At 42.9% G+C, this 22,636-nt stretch overlaps 1 protein-coding gene across 1 annotated transcript; it reads left to right on the top strand.

Annotated features, from left to right (window-relative positions):
- The first annotated feature begins 10 nt into the window (after positions 1 to 10).
- Positions 11 to 8,026, top strand: CCT5 (chaperonin containing TCP1 subunit 5). Its single transcript, XM_074874547.1, has 11 exons — positions 11 to 172; positions 1,003 to 1,063; positions 1,157 to 1,321; positions 1,834 to 2,032; positions 2,773 to 2,965; positions 3,906 to 4,055; positions 4,385 to 4,504; positions 4,910 to 5,095; positions 6,071 to 6,208; positions 6,592 to 6,772; positions 7,739 to 8,026. Exons 1-11 carry the CDS (start codon positions 68 to 70, stop codon positions 7,864 to 7,866), a joined length of 1,626 nt encoding a protein of 541 aa, XP_074730648.1. The 5' UTR covers positions 11 to 67; the 3' UTR covers positions 7,867 to 8,026.
- The last annotated feature ends 14,610 nt before the right edge of the window (positions 8,027 to 22,636 follow it).

Here is a 22,636-nt window from a genome sequence, read left to right as displayed (position 1 = left end):
CATCCGGCTCGTGCGTGCGTGCGTGTGTGCGTGTGTGTGCGCGCGGTGTGGGGGAGCAGCGGCAGCCATGTCGGCCATGGGGACTCTGGCCTTTGATGAGTATGGGCGCCCCTTCCTCATCCTCAAGGACCAGGAGCGCAAGACGCGCCTCATGGGGCTCGAGGCGCTCAAGGTGAGCGGGGGGCTGCCGGGACTGCCGGGCCGTCCGCGGGCGCTCACTGGGCGGGCCGCGCCATGCTGCCGTCAGGGGCGGGGAGCGGCCGCCGTGCGGCCTCGGCGGGAGGATGGCGCCTGCTGGGACGAGGTGGTCCTGCGCTTGTCTTCTGCCCCACCACAGGCCCGCAGGGGTGGGAGGTGGCGGGAGAGAGAAGGCATCAGCCCCGGCACTGGGAGTTCACCACCCGCGGCGTTGGGGTCTGTGGGGTCTCCGTGGCGTGAGTCCACGCCTGAGTCGAGTGGCTTCGGGGTCGTCTTCTGTGTCAGTGCGGCCACCCTTCCGGGGGGCTCCTGGTCGCCGCGGGCAGGGAGGGTCCCCGCAGCCCCCTTCCTTAGACCCGCACCAACCCCCCAGCTCGGTCATTGTTCCCAAGAAGGGCCGTGGCAGAGCGGGTTGGCAGCCTCGGGTGAATGCGTGTGGCTTAAATACTGGTAGTGCATGTGGTTTAGGTACTGATTGATGGAAGAGCGGGACGAAATTACAGTGGCTTCTCCTTTTGCCGCTGCTTGCTTCTGTTGCTTCTCCACTTTAAATGTCGGAACCGTCGTTTTAGCTGCTCTGCTTTTACGTGTTTTAACTGTGCAAGTTGTGCAAGAGAAGGCACGGGAAATGTTTCTAGCATAAAAACAATACGTATATATTATTTTTTTTCGGTTATAGTTGACTGTTGTCAGTTAAATTACAATATTTGCATTATCTTTTTTCCCCCTGTATTTTTCTTAGCTTAATATTATGATTTTGGGATGTACGATAATGATTTAACTTATTTGTCCTTTGTTTTATAGTCTCACATAATGGCAGCAAAGGCTGTGGCAAGTACTCTGAGAACATCCCTTGGGCCCAATGGTAATAATGAAATCATTTTAGTGGTTCTTTCTCAGTAATTATTTCTCGGGATTTTCTAGATTTTTCCTTCATGCCTTGAATATGTTTTTTTAGGCTTGGATAAAATGATGGTGGACAAAGATGGTGAGGTGACTGTGACAAATGATGGTGCTACCATCCTGAATATGATGGATGTCGATCACCAGATAGCCAAACTTATGGTGGAGCTGTCTAAATCTCAAGATGATGAGATTGGGGATGGGACTACTGGAGTAGTTGGTAAGCAAAGGTTTTAAATTTAGCTTAGCTTTTCCGGCTTTAAAATCAAGTTTCTTCAGCTATTTTAAGAAATTTTGTGTGAAGTAGCAGTAGGTTTACTGTAGCATATTTTTAAGAGTATTTAGTGCTTCAGTATTCTTGTCAGTTCTTGTATTAGAAGTCTTTTAATCAGAAAGACACTTTTGTGTCTTTTCTAAGTATGGTTACATTTTGAGTTACTGTTGAGGCTCCTCTTTGTAGTTTCAAAATTTTTCTGCATAATTTGCTTCCATAATCTTCTGTCTGTCACGCCTTGACATGCATGCTTTTTAGTCTAACATAATGTAGTTTTCTTTGTAAGCATAGCAAGTAGGGGGTTTAGGGTTATTTTCTCATTTACGAAGAAACCTTGAACTGTTAAAATATTACAGAAAAAAATTAGAAAGTATACTTTTTAATCTTTTGATAATATATTAAAAATGATGCTTCAATCTGTGGAAAAATAAGCTTTCTTTTAAAATTTTGTTTTATAGTTCTGGCTGGAGCATTACTGGAACAAGCCGAGCAATTACTAGACCGTGGTATTCACCCTATCAGAATAGCAGATGGTTATGAGCAGGCAGCTCGCATTGCTATTGAGCATCTAGACAAAATCAGTGACAGCTTTCCAGTTGATCCACAGAACATTGAACCTCTGATCCAGACAGCAAAGACAACACTGGGCTCTAAAGTGTAAGTCACAGTAACTTCAGAAGAGTATTAAGTTTCCCTTAAAAACACTTGAAAGTGTTTTCATGTATTATTAAATTGTTGCCTTCAGCAACCACTCCAATATGTTTGATTTTGGCTAATTTCTCAATGGATTCTATGTCTCACTTGAGAAACTGAATCCTTTTTCTCTAAAGGGACAATTCCATGAGGTTAAACAGCTCCAATATCAATTTCATTCTAACCTGTTAGTTTCAGATTTCTGCATCATGGTAAATTCCAAGAGCAAAGCAAACCTTTTAAAAATAATTGTGGTGTATTTCAAAGGTTTATTTTGTGGCTTGGGGGTTTTTTCCTAGAAAAATTTTTTGTAGGATAGTTCCATAAATGCATTTTTCGTTACAGGTTCTATGTGTAGTATATAAATTCAGACACTGTAAGGGCTTCCTTTGCAGAGCTGTCTTAATAGTGGTTTCTGAGTCTTTGAATATTTCTCAGTAGTTAATCCTCCTCACTTGTTTCAAATTTGTATCTTGAGACTATGTCCACAAAGATTACTTAGACAAACCATATTGTGTGTTCTGTTTTCTGCCATATTTATCATCTTCTGTTTCTGTGAACAGACAAGCAGGACCCCCTCTTTTAATGTAGCTTACAAAAGTTGTTAGCTATAGTGATACTTCTTTTTTCTGTTTGATAGAATCACTTTTTTCTTTCAAATTGTGGAAATGTAATGTAACTTTATTGTCTTTTTTAAAACCTAGGGTTAACCGTTGTCACAGACAAATGGCAGAAATTGCTGTAAACGCTGTACTGACAGTAGCAGATATGGAACGTAAAGATGTTGATTTTGAGCTGATCAAAGTACAAGGCAAAGTGGGAGGTAGACTGGAAGATACACAGTTGGTTAAAGGAGTGATTGTGGATAAAGATTTCAGTCATCCACAGATGCCTAAAGTAAGTGATGTCCCTGTGTGCGTCTCTCATCAGTAATGGCTTAAATAAGATTGTCTAGCCCACTTCAAATGCTGTCCTAGTATTTTTTTAAGTATTTAAAGAGTGTTGTGGTTTGGCTTGTTTTTCATGCATGTATCAACAGAGAAAGGGGAGAGGAGCATTAAATTCTTCATGTTGGAAGAGACCACCTTAGAATTTACAACAGTCTTGAAGTTGAGAAATGATGGCAGGGGGTGGGGATTACTGTACAACTAAGTGAGGACAGGTGCAGAGTTCTATGTTGAAGCAGAAATAATCATCCATAGTGTGTAATACACCTAAGATGCTTGATGCAACTCAGTAGCAAGAAATGCTTCTTAAGCTTTATGAGTTGCCATGTTGTCCTGTTCAGAGCACTGCAGAAACTGTCCTTTTTATTTGATGTAGGTAAGGTCTCCAAGTCTTCGTGCAGTGTACTTCAAGAAAGATGAAGGCAATTTAAAATTTCTACTATTCTAAAATATTTTTCTAGTAGATGACACTGTTTTTCCTATAAAAAAGGAAGACTGCTGGGAAGTATCAGTTGTACAGTACATAAAAGGTGGCTATGAAGATGAGAATGTAGTATTCTCAATGGTCATGGTGGATACAGCAAATAATAGTTTCATTGAAGTTGATTTTTCTGTTTGCTTAAACATTAAACTACTAAAAGACATCACTGTTAAAGATTGTTATGGCTTAAACAGTGTCTTCCAGCTGTGGAATTTGTTTGAAGTGGGTTATAGAGATTTCTGATGGAATTATTGGGGTATAATTACGTTCACTTTAGAATAAGTCAAATGATCTTCAAGTTTCTTCTTAGCCCTGTGTTTTTAAAGATATGTCTATATGTTTCGGAAACGTAAGAAAGAGGTGTTACTGAGGTCAAAACTCAACTTTCTTTTTTTTCGAAATTGTGCAGGAGCTTAAAGATGCTAAAATTGCCATCCTTACTTGTCCTTTTGAACCACCTAAACCTAAAACCAAGCATAAGCTTGATGTCACATCTGTGGAAGATTACAAGGCACTGCAGAAATATGAAAAGGAGAAGTTTGAAGAGATGGTGAAACAGGTAGTCTTCAAGATTATTTCTCTTGGTTTTTTATGTTTTTCATAGCCTTTACACAAGATAGTATAGTGCATTGATTTATTTCTGGAAATGAGCTAATAATCCTCATAAGACAAAACATACAAGCAATTGTAAGGCTATGAATAAAGACAAGTTAAGTTTATGTAAGAAAGATACCACCCTGGTTTGACACTTACTTTGGTCTTTATGTATGCCAGATGGTTCTTTTTCAGACTTGTGTTTTGAGAAAATTAGGAGAATTAAAACCATGAAGAGATTGTTTTTCATTTTTGTGTTCTGATTGGAAGATTAATGTTCTGTGTTGCTTTCAGATAAAAGACACCGGTGCAAACCTTGCTATTTGCCAGTGGGGTTTTGATGATGAGGCGAATCACTTGCTGCTCCAGAATGAGCTGCCTGCTGTTCGTTGGGTTGGTGGACCTGAAATAGAAGTAAGTAAAATCTTCTAAAATGGGGCTTTGTACTAGGTCTCAAATATTTAAGTAATATGCTGTGCCAATTAAAAGTTCGGGCTTTCTGGGTAGAACTGCGTAATCACATGTATGGGTACATATTGGAGAAAAATTGTTGGGGATCTGTGGGAAGACCCTACAGCAAATGGGGTTGTGGTTTATAGTTGGCGTGGATCCATATTACTTAACAGTTTTATGAGGCTAGGAATGTTTCTGCTTTAGTCTCCCTGTTTGCAGAAACAAGGCATTGCTTGAAATACTTGAAGTGTTGGGAAGATAACCTCTTGGAGTAGCCCTTTGACAGATTCTCTTCCACTGGGTTTATGTTATGAAAAACATAATGGAAAAGTCTTCTCAAAATAATCGATGGTTGTTTAACTTCAGTTGATCGCCATTGCAACTGGAGGACGCATCGTTCCTCGCTTCTGTGAACTCACAGCAGAGAAGCTGGGTTTTGCGGGTATTGTCCGAGAGATCTCCTTTGGAACAACGAAGGACAGAATGCTTGTCATTGAACAGTGTCAGAATTCCAGAGCTGTGACCATTTTCATTAGAGGAGGAAATAAAATGGTGAGGTCCTTAGTTTGTTACGAATGTTTGTTATGTAAGTTACAGAATGTGGAGTTTCTTTCAAAAGCATATTAACAGTTCTTATTTTTGTCTAAATTTTCCTTGCAGGGTGGACATAGAAGGGGGGAAGGGTTGTAGGCAGCTGTGATTGTGTTAGAAGTCACTTGCTAGATTCACATCCTATGTTTTTGAATCAAAACTTTGTTTTCTCACTCTTAGACCATATAGTTCATAAATACAGAAATAATATTACCTGTGGATGCTCTAATTTGTTTTTTCTCATGGGAGGGTCACTTTCATGAGTAAAGACATATTGGTGGTTTTGAAAGATTTGGTTTTATTATAGACCTAGGTATGTCACTTCTGATTTAGTTCAGTCAAAAATACTTAAGAAACCAAACCAACCCCTGCACACACAGAATGAGGCAATTTTAAGTGCTTATGTACTTAACCTGGTTCTTGGTTGTACTGTTAGTGTTAAATTGTATTTAGTATAGGTCAAGTCCTACTTTGAGTGAAAAACCTTAGGAAGAAAAGAACATAACCCCCTACTCTGAAGAGTTCTTTAAGAAAGCAAAAATACTGCTTTAAAAGTTAGTATAACTTGTTAAAGTATTCTACATCTGTTGGGAGTTGACACAAATTCCAGCCTGAAAATAATGTTGGCATTTAAATTTAACTGTTCTGGATATTGGAAATATGCAAGATTAAAAACCTTATATGTAAGTTTTTGTCATTTCAATTTATAGATTTCACAAATAACATTGAAGAGGGGTATTTTTTTGTTCCTTCTCTGCCACTGAATGTCTAACATTTTATATTTCGAAGTAGTATAATACAGCAGCAGTAAAGCTGCATTAGAGCCGTGAAAAGATCCTACAGTTTATTTGCAGTTTCCATTTCTGTATTAGGAAATACATCCTCATAGCCTTCAGTTGTGTGTATTGTAAAATACATGCTATTTTATAATTCCAGATTATTGAAGAAGCAAAGCGATCTCTTCATGATGCATTGTGTGTAATCCGGAATCTTGTTCGTGATAATCGTATTGTATATGGTGGTGGTGCAGCTGAAATTTCCTGTGCCTTGGCAGTCAGTGAAGCAGCAGATAAGGTAAGAAAGGAGCAGTTACAACTTACTTTGATTTATGAAGGGAAAGTAAGGATTAAGTCCATTTTAAGAGATTCCAGAAAACTTCAAAGAGCTTTCAGAAAGTGCATATTATGGAACTTCCTGACATTCACTGATAACCAATGTTAACAGTTTTCCTTCCCCTCTCTGTAAGAAGTCATTACTGGTACCTTTTTCCTTTTATGATAAGAGCAGTTTAAAATTGCTTTAATTTGCAAGTAGTTATCATCCAGAGCTATTCAATCAGTTGTTATATTTCCAAGAAAATCTGCATATCATGTATATATTTTATAGATAGTATGAAAATCTGCTTTTGCTAACACTGGAGTCAATAGCTGTATGAATTTGACTTTCTTTTCCCCTAGTGCCCATCTTTGGAACAGTATGCTATGAGAGCTTTTGCAGATGCCCTGGAGGTAATTCCCATGGCACTTTCGGAGAACAGTGGTATGAATCCAATACAGACTATGACCGAAGTGCGGGCTAGGCAGGTGAAAGAAAATAATCCTGCCCTCGGCATTGATTGTTTGCAGAAAGGAACAAATGGTAAGAACCGCAGTGTGAAGGAGGAACATAACAGGGTTTTCTTTCTCAGAAGATCAAAATGCTTACTATTATATCTCTCAGAGCTTTTTTTTTTTTCCTTTAAACCTGTGCATCGCTTCAGTTATGAATTCTTGCCCCTTGTTGTAATAAATAGGAATGCAGGTGGAGAGATACGTGCATGTCTACCAGGTAGAAAATATGTAATTGTTTGAAAACCGCTGTTTGGTGGCAAGGTTAGTTGAAGATGTTGACTGACCTTGTACAGGAGTGAAAGCTACTTGCTACGAGGCAAGAGCAGGCTGTGTTTTACATACTGCAGTTCTAGTGATCCAGTTTACCCTGCAGCCTGACAAACTTGTTTTGAGAAATGGCTTGTGAAGGAGTAAACAAAAGGTTGGAAATGTCTTTAGGTAGTGTTGTTCACAGCAATACGTATGCATATATAGACCTCTAAGAAGTATGTGAAGACTAAGAAACCAATGTATGAAAACTTATTTTCATCCAGACATAAACTTTTCACACTTATTCTGGTGGGTTTTTTTTTTCAGAAGGTGGTAAATTTTGGAATACAATGTAAGACATTGTGTTTATGTAAATTCATAACCCTCCTTAATTAGGTGTTTCTGCTTTATGAAACTTGAACTTTCACTTCTTTAGTGGTTGCTCAGCCTTTAGGATGATTCTAATATTTGTATATGGAAACTGTACTCTTCAAAAAATAATGCTGAAAAGTTAAAAGCTACAATTGGGGAAGACTTAGTTGGGAAAAGAGTTTGGATCTTAAAGTTCCAAGATCTTTGGTAAGAACCCAGACATAAAACTCTAGTTTGTACAGATTGTCAACTGTGGTGGCCAACAGTAATAATCTTAAAACATTCTATAAATTACATGAAAATTACTATATCAGGTTAAATGTTATATCTAGATTTAAGGTGGGTATCTAATTTTTCGGCTTCTTTTTGGCAGATATGAAGCAACAGCATGTTATAGAAACCTTGATTGGTAAGAAACAGCAGATTTCTCTGGCGACGCAGGTTGTTAGAATGATTCTGAAGATTGATGATATCCGTAGGCCTGGGGAATCTGAAGAGTGAAGGTTGAAAAGCAAGAAACATTAAGGGGGCCACAGCAGTAGCGAAGACGGTAGTGTTCTGATACTTCATCTTCAGCTATTTATTTTGGACACTTTTTGTTTCAGATACTGTAATGGCTAATTGTTGGAAATAAAACACAATTTAGCACTGGTGGTTTCAAGACTTGTTTCAGAAGTGTCGTATCTTTTCTTAGATAGATGTGAATATCCATAGAAAATGCTGCTTGAATGTATAGGAAGGAAATACTGATAACACCGTAATAAAATTTCATGGGTTCTTTTCCATTGCTCCTGCAGCAAACTCGGCTGGCTGCTTGTGAGCAAAGCCCACAGAGTCTCATTTTAAGAGGTCTGTGACTCTTTCATTGGAGGAGGCAGAAAATTATTGTAGCCTCCAGTAATTCTCATGTGTTAAATATATCAAGTATGAAGTTTCAGTCTGAAGATCTAAGGGGCCTATATTTCATGCTTCCAGTTGCTTCTATTTCTTCTCTTTTGGTATGCTTTAAGTATGTTCCTGATGTATGTGCAAGGAGGGTTTTTTTTTTTTTTCCAGGGGTATACACATTCAGTCAAGTGGGGGTTTCTTCCAAAACTTTTGTCTCAACTACCACCATTGAGTGCACTTACTTTGTAAGCCCCAAGTATGATCTTAGAAGGGTAGAGTGAAATTTACTAGTAAGGTGCCTTGCTCGGGAAATTACTAGCAAGTAATTTCTGGTAGACCAGAAATAATGTGCTTTATTTCTTATTTTTTTCAGATTTCAAAAGGTAGGGAAGTACTGAAAATACCAACTCAGTGTTACTTGTGTTATATTTCATGCGCATAGTTTCAAAGTTTCAAAACATAGCACTACAGGGGAAACTTTTTTTTCGTTGATGCCTGATACTAGCAGGTCTTGTTCTAATCATTATTTGCTGTGATTATCATAGGATCATAGAATGGTTTGGGTTGGAAGGGACCTTAAAGATCATCGAGTTCCAACACCCTGCTACAGGCTGGGACACCTTCCACTAGATCAGGTTGCTCAAAGCCTCATCCAACTGTCCCTTGAATCAAAATCCTTTAGTAAGTGTTGATAGAGGAAGAAGAGTAGAAACAAGTTTTATGATGGGAAAGTTCCAGGACCATTTGAGGAATCCTAGAAAGCTTTATTTTCGCTGTTAGAAAATGAGTACTGAGTGTTTCAATTGTTACTCTTTTGCCTTTTCCCAAAATTAGCTTCATTTACATGCATTACAACCGTTAATTGGTTTTACTGCTGCTGAAGTCTGACATTCTGAATTGATTCATGATTGTAATTGTGAATCTAAAATCCCACAAATACATTGGCTCCTGGAGAGCCATCCCTTACTTTGTTCAGTACAAAAAAAGAAAACAGGTGTAGCTAGAACTTAAAAGGGAGTAATTTAGTTGTGCTAATGTACCACTTCCACCTCCTAGTGAAGTTGTATATGTGATAGGGAGAAAACAGTTATGCACTTTTATGAGTTTTTTCCCTTCAACTTCTGTCCCCTGTTGTGGTTTAACCCCAGCTGGCCAGCTACGTACCACAGCCCCTTGCTCACTCAGCCACAAGGGTTGGGAGAGAGAATTGGAAGAGTAAAAGTGAGAAAACTTGTGGGTTGAGATAAAGACAGTTTAACAGGTAAAGCAAAAGCCACACACACAAGCAAAGCAAACCAAGGAATTAATTTACCACTTCCCATGAGCAGGCAGGTGCTCAGCCATCTCCAGGACAGCAGGGCTCCATCACATGTAACAGTGACTTGGGATATCAAATATCAAAACTCAGTGTTTCTCCTGTCCTCCTTTCCCACAGCCTTTCATTGCTGAGCATGGTGTCACACGGCATGGGCTGTCGCTGTGGTTAGTCCAGGTCATCTGCCTCGTCGTGCCCCCTCCCAAGCTCTTGCACACCCACAGCCTATGTGGGAGGTAGGCACGAGTGAGAAGCGGAGGCAGCCTTGATGCAGTGCAAGCACAGTTCAGCAATAGCTAAAACATCCGTGTTTTTTCAGCATTGTTTTGGTCACAGATCTAAAGCACAGCACCACACCAGCTACTATGAAGAAAATTAACTCCATCCCAGCCAGAGCCAGTACAACTGTCCTGCCCCTATCGGTGAATCCCGTTACCAAATTGTTTCAACGCTTCACCTATTAACTCTTGTTCAGTTACATTTTCTTTTGGCATGGCTTAGAAATCATGACTCCTTTCAAACATGAGATGCTGAGAAGAAATGGGCAGTACTGCTTGCACACTGCTTGTACTGCTCTGCCTTTGGATGTCCTGCCCAGGAGATGTGGAGGAGGCAGAGGAGGGGGGGCTCTGTGCAGGCCACACTGCAAGTGGGGGGAGGGAAGGCTGTAGTTGTGCTCCGCAGCTGGTATACGGGGTTGGTTCCCAGCAACGTGGGGCTCACGGTCAGCAGCGTTGGGACAGACCTTCAACGTGATGCGCTGGTACTTGCTAAGGATGTGTGAGCTGAGAGCTGGTCGGAATTAGGTAGTGGGGTGTTGGTTTGGGGTTTTTCTTTCTTCCAAGGGCAGGTTTTGACTGTAAACTGCTGCCTAATTCAGAAACCTCTAAGACATGGGACAATTTATTTTAAAAATTGTGAGAATGCGTGCTTTTGCTGGTCTGACTTATGGAAATAAAGGTTTTGTGCTCTGTATGTAAGTATCTTTAATGTTCAACCAGATCTTAATATTGGAAGTCTGAAGCTTGTTTGGAACTTTGATAAAAGTGTAAGAAAAGGAAGTCTTTTTTTTTAGAGGCTTGTATTTTTGCTCTTCAACATAAATGTATAGCATTAGCATTATCAATAATTGTCATTATCAATAATTGTTGCATAGAGACAATTGGAGGACAAACAACTTTCATTACAGCATGCAACACGAAACTGAATGTATTAGACCAAATTAATGAAACCAGTGCAGCTCAAACTGGTACACTGTCACAGCAGGAATAATTAAATTTCTGCTTTGACAAAACAGTGGGAATACCAGTATTGTGATTTTGTGCTGTGGTCTGCCTCTGGTCAAGTAAAACAGAGCAAACATAATCCGAATAATGATAAGGTTGTGGGAGACAAACACTGATATTCAAATTAATCATTGTAACCATCAGGAAATAAAAGCCTTGTCTAGCTGTGTATTTGGGGCTGAGGGCCACAGGCCCCACAGTCCCTTCAAGTTCTACTCCGTTACTCTGGGGAAAATGCGAGGTTCACCAGCGGAGGGCAACATACGCGCATCACTGCCGCAGCAGACTGTATCCAAATTTTTTAAAAGCCAGCTGAAGCAGCCGGGCAGGCCCTTCCCAGCCATCAGTGACATGGCACACGTATGTCATCAGCAAGACCTGAGTCTTTCCGAATTCCCCTCAAGGGCTCAGTTACTCGAGATAGTTTCATGACTGGCCCCAATGTGCCCTCTTAAATCCAATTTTTCACATCTCCCTAGGACCCTTACCGTGGCCCTGCCTCTTTATCCCGCTAGTTCTAGTTCCCCTATTACCAGCCAGCTTTTCCCAGCCTCGCTTCTTAGTCTTTCCTGCTGCGCTCCCAGGCCTGGGCTCCTTTCCTTCTCTGACCTCTCACATCTCCAGAGCTACATGATGCTCATCTTTGCAGGCACAGGCAGTGAGGCTGCCAGGAGCACAGCACGCAGACTCCTCTCCATCACACCCAGCCCACAGCAGCTGCAGGGTGCCATGCACCCAGGGCGGGCTTCTGACTTTGGGTGTGCTGCAGTGATTCAGAGAAATCAGGTGTGAGTGGATTTTTTTCAGGAAGAGGGTTAAGTTGAAACAACATTCTCGTTTCTCTATGAACTGTCACTTATTTTTCCTTTGCTTAGGAATTAGTATTTTTTCCTTGCTGTTTGATCATTTCTGATCTGTGTTCTGCATGGGAAAAGATGCCTCATAATGTACACAGTTCCTGTCCAAATGATCTGATCTGACAAGCTTACAGGCAACCATAGGTAGGGTCTCAAGTGAAGCAAATCAAGCGGTCTTGCTAACATGTGGGTCTGCTAGCTCCCTCTGTAATATCAAAACACCTGGATGTTAGGATACCTAGATCCAGACCTACCTAAACTAAGCTGACTGACTCCAGAACCTGTCTGGGCTGTATGTCTTTATGGTAAGGCTGTACAGAAAAGAGAGCACGGTGGGAGCTGCTCTCCTCTGTGACATAATGGCATGACTGTCCCTTGCACTCTTAAAAATTACTGTTATCTTGACCACAGGGATGGTTATTACACCCCCGGACTCTTACCATCATCCAAGGAGGGTTGATTCAGTTGTGAGGTTTGGGTCTGGGAGACTAGCCTTGTTTGTCCTCCCTGCACAGAAACACCTCTCCATTTCACATCTTGGAGGGTTTCCCAGGAACTCTCTGCCAGGGAACATTTTTCACAATGTTAAAGAGACAATTAAATGGATTGGCAGTGTTTGCTTTGTGAACAACTCATCTCTCTGATACAAGAGAGACAGTTTGCTAAACTCAAATGACTGGGGGCAAACCTTCAGTACATTCTCTGTAAGATGTAGGCCCTGCAACACCTGCCTGCTGTACATGCACTAGAATCTGTCTCCTCATGAGATTCCTCCCTGAGCTACTTGGGACCAGTAACTGTGTTATGGTGAGGCTCCTGCTCTGCAGTGCAGAACGGCAGCGGCACAGACACTGAGAGAAACAGGTCTCTGTCAGCTCTCTGGTGTCTGGGTGCTCGCTGAACATGGGACACTGCTGTCAGGGCCCTGAGTGCACTCCCCTTCCTCCCCTCCAGGGGTTTGGCTACTTGTGTTCAAGGCCAGTCCTGGCATGGCACACCTGTGTCGCCTTGAATCACACTGCTGGGGAAATGATGGAGGTGAGAAAGAGCTGGGAGAAGCCCTCCCACTTTTGCTCCAAAGCTACATTTAAGCTCAGGCCCAAGTTCTTGCTCCTTGCCTGAGCTATGCCTGTGACTTGTCAATACTGATGCTGGTTTGACTTCCTGGCTTGTCCTTAGCCTTGTCAAGTTGGACTTGACCGGTGATCTTGACTCTTCACTGACCCTGGTCACCATGGCTGGACCTGCTCTGCTTTTCTTGCTTGGGTACGGTGATGTCAAGGAGTTTTGGAGAACAGTGGCTAGAAGTTGTCTGGAAGGAGCACCTCAGAAGGCCATTGAAGGAGTCCTTGCTCTGGGATGGGCAGTGGGAAGACAGCTCTCCTGCAGTGTCCAGGCAAGAAGGGCTGTGCAAGCAAAGGTGGAGTGAGCAAAGGAAAGCTGGGGAACCTCAAGGAAATCAGCACGATCTTGCTTACAGTGAATGGTGGGCACTTGACACTTTAGTCAGGGAAAGAAGAATAAAATGTTAGAATTAGGAAAACAGATGTCAGTGAGTAACATTCTCAAGGATTGATAACAGCATCAGCTCTGTGGGATGGTGTACTACCATAAGCCCTCTCTCCCTCTCAGAAGAGCCAAGCAGCTGAGTAACACAGCATTATAAATGCTTGATGCGGATTCTAACTCTTTTTCTGTTTGCACTAGGGCCCATAATACAGTGTTTTCTGCCAACAGGAAAAGATCATGACTGCATCAGCTTCATCTTCAAAGTATCCCAATGCAATGGCTAAAGAGAGAGCAGTAACAAGGAGCTTCAGAATGCTGAGTGAACTAAGATGCTGGACTTGTTTATTCATCTGTACTGTGGTCATATCTCAGGGATTCCCATTCTGCTTGGCTGGAGATACACTTCTTTGTCTCTATCAAAGTCAAGGAAGATTTCGTTCTTCCTTCTCTGCACCGACTGGCTGTGCTGCCAAGAACTATATATTCCATCCCCTGAACTCCAATGTGTAGTTTGGTTCTCAAATCTATGGAAGAAGAAAACTATCAAGGACCACTAAATTTAAAGCTTCCATCTATCTGCAGGCTCCTCTTAAGTCAAAATCTGCTGAAAGCTGGAAAGTGTGCTTGAGGAATTATCACCATATACTTGTCCTGTTCTTATCTTTATTTTTTTTGAGAGATAGGATATTGGGTTATATTAGATCTTTGGTTTGATGTGGTACAGGTATTCTTATTAGCTAAGTACAGCTATGTTGAGGCAAGCTTTGCAAAATTTGTGTCACAGATAAAACTATCTGATTTAAAGAACAAGGATTAGCTGGCTGATACTGGTGAACTGGCAGATTGTTTCTGATTCTCATAAGGCAATTGTCAAAATTATGTAGCTGCCTAAGACTTTTAAAGAGGCCTTTAAATGTACCTCTCTCCCTGGAACATAGTCCAAAGTTGTAGGGAAAATACATTTTTCCCATACCCTAATTTCTGGCAGAAAACAAATAAAATTGCTTTATATTTGGGTCAATATTGTACCACTTCAATAAACAAAAAAGCTTTAACTCATTAAAATTTACAGTGATGCCACTGAAGCAGCATTGCTTTCCTTCATTAAATCTTTTTATTAGTTGGATATTAAATGAACAGTCTTGAAAATATTTTATTGAATTCACATTTAATCTCAAATGGTTTGTTTTTAAAAGAAAAAGAAATATAACCCAAATATTTAAAATGTGGGTTGAATTTAAAGATTTTGTGATTTCTGATACAGTATAGTGCCTTTTTACAACATGCAAAGAAAACTGTCTCTTTCTCTAAAACTTGTAAGTAATCGAGCTGATTTCTCAAAAATGTCATTTAATTTTTCACTCCGGATCAGGAGGGAGTGGTTTCCCCGCTGGCACAAGCAGAGCCCCTGTACAGAGGAGACTATCTAGTGTCACCTCAGCTGCTCTGATCCCAGGGTATCAGGGCTTCAGACTGTCTTGGTTTCAAGAAGCTGCTTGATTTATGTACCTTATGGCACCTAGTTCTCAGAGTATCGTAAAAAAACCTCTAACATTAAAATTGCTGAGTTCCCTCTCTCTAACTGGACTGTCTCATGGTGAACTTCTCTGTCAGCTGCTCATATTCATCACTCACTGACCATTCCCATCACCCAGCTCCCAAGTGAAAAGCCCTCTGCAATCTCCTGACCTTTCTCCCACGCATTACACCACTGACTCCTCTGCTGCCTGCTGCCAGGTATGTGTCCTCATAACCCACTGGCAGGAGATGATGGTCCTCACACTCAGCTGGGTTTTCCAGTGAACATAGCACTTCTTCAAGGACCCTTGAACCATCTCTTGATGTGTTTGCCCCAGGTGGTCATTGATTCTCCCTGCTCTCTGCTGCTGTTTGAATTTGAGTCTTGGTCTGAACCGACATTAGCTGGTTTCCTGTTTTTCACATCCAGCTACTGTTCTGGCTGGCATTTTGCAAGTGCCTTGACTAGACGGTTAGATATGAGGTCTTCCCATTAACACGTCTCCTGTAATTGGAAGAAGGCCAAAGGCTGGGAAAGGCAAGTTTCCAACACTGTCTTTGATTTAAGGGCAGCACTAATAGTTAAGGTTAAGTGAGTATGACTGCTAGTGACTGGGAATCAGCTCAGAGGGACAGAAGGTGATGTGTGGCAAGCACTGGGGAAGCAAGAGTGACTGAAATGACTGAAAAACCACTTAGGAAACTTCCTTTGCTGAGTAACTTTGGCACAAGGTTGAAATGGCACATCCTCTTAATAATTGTTGCATCGCCTCACTTTTCAGCTATGTTGACTCACTCCCTTAAGAAAAGCTACCGCTACAAATCCCATGGGAGGTCCAGGACTCCTCAGGATCTGGATCAGTCTCTCTCTCTCTTGCTCCTTCATACTGGGATCATGCCAGTGCCCAGGTGACGGACAAATCCGCACAGGCCTGTCTTCTCTTCCTTGACAAAGTCTGCAGCAATTTCTTCTCTTTTGCCAATACAAAAAGTATGTACCCTCCAGCTCCTACTTGTTTAGGAAGAGCAAAGAACATAAGCAGAGATGTGTCTTTTTCAAAACTGATCACTGAGTATTATTGCTTTTGAGTAGACATGCAGAAGATAACAGGGCCAGCAAAGTTCAGTGGGTATTTAGCAGTGATTTCATTTCTTGGCTGAAACTAAGTATGGGAGAAGATGAAACTCAGTTCTAGAGGGAGCAGTTTAGAGCTGGTGGAAAACAGGTCATGTTACTAAGTCCCAGGCAGATCTGGATTCCTGAGGCAGGGGTTATGGGTATGGGTGTTTGAATCCTTGGCGCACTCCCAGCACTGGAAGCTTCAACTACAGCAATGTCGTAGTGCAAGCATCCAAGGGACTGAGATGTGGTTTTGACAATCTCTGTAGTGAAACGGTCCCTCTAAGGTATTGCAAAAACCAGTTCCCACTTTGCTTCAAGAAACTGCTCTGCAGGTAAGGCAGAATAGGGACAGGGCTTTTGCACACCAGTGCTTGTGCAGTGTGGGATTATAACTCTTACCTCCAAACCTGAGCTGTAGGCTCTGCTTCAGATCATCAAAGAAAGACAGCCTAGCTCCTATGAGGGTTTAAGTAGTACCGCATATGATATAGCAGAGGTCTTGTCGAGCACACAGAGAAGGTAATTCAGTGGCTCTGGTGTCCTGATTGTCCAAATCAGAGACCTGGCCCTGTTGGCTTCTGATGTATGTGCTAGGATTTCTGTGGAAAATAGGACCTGAATGACCTGTAACTGCACACCTAGGCTGTGCTCCGTCATGGAGGAGGGATACAGAAAGGGTGTGCATGAAATCGTTTACAGGTATCCCAGTTTACATGCTGCCAGAGTTTACCAGCCCCTAATCCAGGCATGTTGAATTTATCTTCTGTACAATTTTCCCACTGACAGAAAATGTGTACATTTATCCTCTCTGTGTACTAACATAACTGAATCTCATGGCAAAACTGCAGGCCTGAAAAAGTGGGTTTGAGAAGGCTATAAATCCCTTTCTCAGGAACTATTCATAGATATTCCCTAATCATTAGCCTATCAACAGCACTATAAGGAAGGAAAATGTGGAGATGTGAAGACAAGCCAATTAACTCCTCAGATCTGAGGCTATGAAGTCTGTCTCAAGACATGTATTGGCTGATTTTCTGTTCTTAAATGCTTCTCTTCAGCCCCAGGACACAGGCAAGAAATTATCTTCTTTAGTGACTGCCCAGACATGACAGGTGTGTTAGTGCTTGCCTGACAAGATAAACCAAAGGGTGAGTTTTAGGCTTTTAATCTAAGCAATATGTGTCTACATAAGCTCTTCCCTTGTTTGCAGGCTGACAGATAGTTGCCCTTCTTCTTAATTGCAACAAAATGATCTGGCAATGAAATGGTGAGCAGATTTATCACCAAAGTAAATACATGTTCGAATCACAAAGACAATGAAGCTAAGGCTAATGAGAGAGATTTACAAGGCAACAGCTTTGTGAATCAGCATGGAAATTTCTGCCAGCATCTGGTGAGATACTGGCATCCCAAGGGAAGAGCCAGAAAAGGACGCTGAACGCTACCCATCCTAAAGTGAGCTTGCCTTGCAAATGGGCTGTGTTTGCTCTTGGTAAGGAAAGGTTCCTCACTTCTAGAAGAGTTTCACATTTCTCCTTCTTCTTCTTTACCATTGTCTGATTAGGATTACCTATGGGAAAATAGCAATTTCCCCGTGTCATTGTCCTCAGACCTTAAGAACAAGCTGAAAGTGTAGAAGCAGGGATGTGAAATCCAACCTAATTCAACCTGAGCATTGGTCCTGACCTGCTACTCTCCCCTGAATAATTCTAACACGTGGATGCTACCCAGCCATCCTCTGCTAGCAAGCCAGAAACAGTCCCAAGAGCCACTGAAGAACAACAAAATCTGTATCAGAGCCGGGCAAAATGAGTAGCCATGCCAAAAACTGGGAACACAGGAAACAGGACCTGGGTCCATACAGGCATTATTGCCCCTGCTTTCCCAAACATTCGGAATTTAGAGCCTATATGGACTGTGGTGAGGTATGCACTTACCACTGCTGATATAAGAACCACACTGCATGACTATAAACTGGTCTATTTTAACCAAGACAAGAGAAATGAGTTATTAAGTGACCTGGAAAGGAACTACCAGAGCTGCTCAGAACACTAAACAGAGAGGTATTGTTTTTGGTGCCTGTCTTTCATTGGGAATGCAACTCCAGCAACAGAAATGCCCCAAATACTTTGCTTCTGTGGAAATACTGTGTGGGGTGTGCAGACAAATATCTTTGTTAGACTTCATGAATTATCAGCCAACCGGCCCAGCAAAAATGATTGCAACTACAGCAAAATGCTAATGTGTTTGGATAAGACCAACTTAAACTTTCATGTAATTCTTTCTTTAGTTATTTGATCTGTAGCAAGAGATATGGAATTTAAGCTGCAAGCATGAAACTCAGGTTTGTCCTAGACTTAACTGTTGTGTAACTGGGTGGCAGGGCACTGTCTGTATTCACACCTAGCATACTTAAACCATTATTTCCCCTGGTGGTCCAGGAACTCCCCGGCTGCATAGATGAGGCAATGGACTGGTCTGAGACAGTGGGCCAACTTGAGACCAAGCAATTGACTGAACTCCTAGCCACCTTCACAGTTAAGTATTTGACTAATTGCTGCAGGAGTCTCAGATGGGAATTTTGGACCACCCTGGAGATCCCCCCAAGCAGCCTCTGCTGTGCCCAGACCAACTGATAATGTTTCAGTGTGTAGATTAACATTATAGGTGGAGAACATGGCCATCCTAGAGATGCCCAGGGAGGTTCTGATGTAGCATTGACCAAACTGTATATAAGTCCTACTTAGGGACTAAACAGATTGTCTTCCAGAGCTATGAGACTCATTATACCCCTCTGTGAAAAGAAACTAATGCCAGGTCTCTTATGGATGAGCCCTGAGGAGGCCTACAGTCTATTTCTGGACTGAGGTGGTGAAACACAGAAAGTCCTACTGAAATTTTTCATATGTTGGCAGAAATCACATAGTAGTGAGAGCAAAACAAGAAATACTGGTTCTGACCTCTGGACATAGTGGGATGTTGGCACACACAATGGGAAAGAAATGGCAACCGCAATGCAGGCAGAGCAAGGAGTCCAGTGAATTGTAAACTGAAGACAAGGTGAAAGGAAGTCAAGGCTCAAGTTTCACAGAACACAGTCCCAAGCTGAAGTCCAAGGGGTGGGAACTAATGGCAAGAAGGGAAGTGGTGGAAAGGAAAAATGAGAGCTCAGGGTCAGGACTTCTAATTCTTTGCCTAGCTCGGGAGAACAGCAATATGTCTACTGATTAAGGAAACCTGAAGTCAGGATTGCTGAATACTGTTCCCAGCCCCAGCCTGCTGGGTGACCTGAGTTACAGCTCAGGATCTTACTCTCTGTCCAAATTTCTCATCAGTGACGTTTCCACCTATTGAACCAAACTGATTCTTGGTGGTGGGTGGTCAGCTACTTTCTTCTCTTGAGGTCTCATCATTCCTTTGGCCAGTGCCACCTGGCAGCACCCACATACCACGTGCCATAAACTCATCTCTCTCCTGCAGTGATGGAAAGAAAGGAAAGGACAGGGGCATCCTGTTACAGTCAGGTCTCTGCCAGCTCTATCCAATTCCTGACATGCCCTTGCGCAGGCAGGAACCAGTGGGAGGGTGGCAGGCTGCTCAGGGGCAGGGCAGAATCACTGCCTATCGTGGCTCCCACTTAATCCCCAGATTTCCATTGTGGAGCAGTACAGAAGAGACCAACCAGTTCAGCAGTTCCTGGGGTAGCCCAGCAACAGTAAACTCAAACAGAGCTTGGCAATGGCTACCTTCAAAGACATGCAGAGAGTCACCAGGAGGTCCAGCTTGCCTCTGCCCTAACCGCCTCCAGCACTGGGAATAGAAGCTGCCCAACCTGCCTGCTGAAGTTCGCTCTTACCCTGCTACCAGCAGTACCCAAAGAGCAGCTGCTCTTTGTGCAAGTGTTTTCTTATATTTCTAGCTGAATGATTAACAGTCCTGGTGGGATAAAGGTGCTGCGGTCTTCTCTGAAGTACTATGAGCAGCATGGGTATAAGGGAGGGGAACCTGAGGACACAGGTGTGTGCCTTTTCTTGCTACAGCTCCCCAGATCAGTAGTGCAAGGAAATAAACTGATTCAAATGAGTTAGGAGTGAAAGAGAGCAGCACCTCTCCCAGCTGGGTGAAAGGAGCCATTGAGTTGTACACTGAGCACCCTGTATTGCTTCTTGAGAGCATAAAGTCTTCCAGGGTTTTGTGTCAAGGGATACTTCTCTTGCAGCAGGATGACCCCCATAAAGGTGAAATAATGGATGGGCAGGTGATAAAGAAATAGGGCTGAAGGAGTGAGAAAGATGGAGCGAAGAGCAATAAAGGGAGAGAAAAGAAACAGTACCACACAAGGAAGATCCCTGCAAGCTCCTTAGGAGCTGAAGGAGGAAAGAAGCCCCTGGTAAGTGCCTTTCTTCAGTGTGAGGGATGTTTAGTCCATAGAAGCATGAGCACTGTAATGTTACCAAAGACTTATACACATGGAGCAGCTCTCACCACCCAGCTAGGATAATATATACCTTTGAGCATAGCACAACTATGACTGTCATGCCTCCATGAAACATGTGTGGCTGCATGCAATAACACTATGAGTCCTGGGCTAGGACAGTCTTGTGTCTGTCTGTGGTCAGATCCATCACATATATCTAGAATATAGTGGAATTCCTGTGCTCAGTCTGTACTGACCAGTCCACAGGTATGAAGGTTTACCATCTTGCTCATTTCAGGGGTTTGGGCATGTAAGCACATCCACACCCATGAGCCTCAGGGAATTGACCTGTAGATGACACAGCGCTTAGCATATCATAAAGGTACAGGCAATTAAATGTGTTTTGGTTCCTACCAAGAGGGTTGAGCAGCCAGAAGTTATCCAGTATCTTCAGAGAGGGGTGCAGGGTAAAGCAGAGAAAGGCTCTGCAGAAGGAATTGTCAGGAGTTAAGCCTGCCCAGTATGCCCATGGGGAAGACAATTGTGAGTTAGCTCTGCATTTGTCAATCTCTGCAAGGTTTACTCTCCTGAAGAAGAAGATGAAATAATTTCTCAATGCAGAGTGTCAGCTGCAACAAGTGTTAATGGCAGAACAAGTGGATGTGAAAGCTGTCACTTTTTCCCTACCTGGTTTTGGAGCGAGCAGATTCAGCAGATGTCAGCCAACACCTGCACATTGCTGTCCTTGCTCTGTTTCCATCTCCTACTCAGCCAGTGGAAGGGAAGCTAACCAGCTGAGCCAGGCGCATACGGTGCTGGGGAAAAGGACGGTGGACTCAGAGCTGCCTGTTCAAGAGGCTGTTTGCAGACATCTCAGCAGCCTTTAATCATGGTAACAGGACTGCTTTGCCTGAAGCCAGCTCTATATAGATAGATGTCAGATACAGATAAAAAACAGACTGTTTTATCACTTAAGATAAATTTTCTCCTAAGCACCTCACTTAAATAAATCCATTCGGTCACTACCCCCTAAGAATCTGTCAGAAAAGCTCAGGTGGAAGCTGCGCTCAGAGTTAGCAAACAAAGCGGCTACCAGGGCCCAGATCAGGAGCAGGACCCTTGTGTGATTCCACCCTGAGACACAGGATCCAGCCAGAGACACGAGTCCTTGGTGGGGGGCAGCTTGTAAACAGCAAAGAAGGGTTAGAAGTGCAATTAGTCTGTCTGACAACTGTGACCACCTTCTGTCACCACCCTGGGCCAGGCCAAATCCCCCTTCCTCCCTCTCTTGCACAAAGCTGGGCCAAGGCACGGGGCTTATAAACATGCCCAGCTGCCTGTCAGCCCCAGGGGGGAAAACAACAAACACACCCACAGCAACAGCCAGGCCTGTATATGGGCAAGCCCAGACTATTGGCTGGCATGGCTTGGCTGTCAGACCTTGGATGGATTGTAAGTAGGGAAGTCTAGGATACTGGAGAATCATTACAGGATTTAGTTGTGGTCAGCCCTCTTCTTGTGGTCAGCACTGACACAGATAGCCCAGCACAGCACAAGGAGAATTAACATTAGTATGGGTAGCAAGGTACTGTGCAACACAAGCTACAGGATGTGGAAAACACAGAGGAAGTTCCTTCAATTTCTCTGTCTAAGCCATTTCCTACTGGTTCATGCATCTCCACTCAGGGATGCAGGATTGAGGGAAAAAAGGCTAATGGCTGAAACTCCATGAGCCATTGCATGTTTCCCAGTCAGGCACCAGGTGTCTTCTCATCCAGCCACTTTTAGTCCTGCAGGTCTTTGTCCTTTGGCATGACAATGGGGCTCTATGACCTCTCACGGCTTCTCAGCTACAAGCAGCTCTGGAAGACATCAGCTGGGTTGTAGTCATTGCCAACATGCCCCTAGGTGAGTAAGGGCATGAAATGAAAGGTAATAAATTCTCACCATCTTTATCCGCCAGCTATTATCTCTTTCCATCCCTGTGCTCAGAAGGACAGCTGTTCAGAACAGGGTCATATTTTGTGTTTTTTATCAAAGCTCTGGCATGCTTCGTCTTTGAAGTGAAAGTCAAAACTCAAGAACAAGCAGTGTGGGAGGAGGCAGGCACAGGTACTATGCAGTCTTGCATCTGCCCTATCATATTCCCTGGCCTGAGATGCTTTCTCCCACTCATTCTTGGGATCTGGTGCTCAGTCCCTCTGCAGTCTCAAGACCTGACATCTGTGTGCAGACTAGGAAAGGTCACACAGGATGGTCAGCATGCAGTCCTGTTTGGGAGACAAGGCTATGAGGGAACTCTGGAGAATATGGAGAATTACTCCTTTGCTACCTTTCCTAAGGAACTTCAGTCACAGT

This window comes from Strix uralensis, chromosome 1, assembly GCF_047716275.1.
Source record: "Strix uralensis isolate ZFMK-TIS-50842 chromosome 1, bStrUra1, whole genome shotgun sequence".
Classification (NCBI taxonomy): domain Eukaryota; kingdom Metazoa; phylum Chordata; class Aves; order Strigiformes; family Strigidae; genus Strix; species Strix uralensis.
The sequence above is the reverse complement of the archived record's forward strand: the minus strand, read 5'-3'. Positions and strand labels throughout refer to the sequence as shown.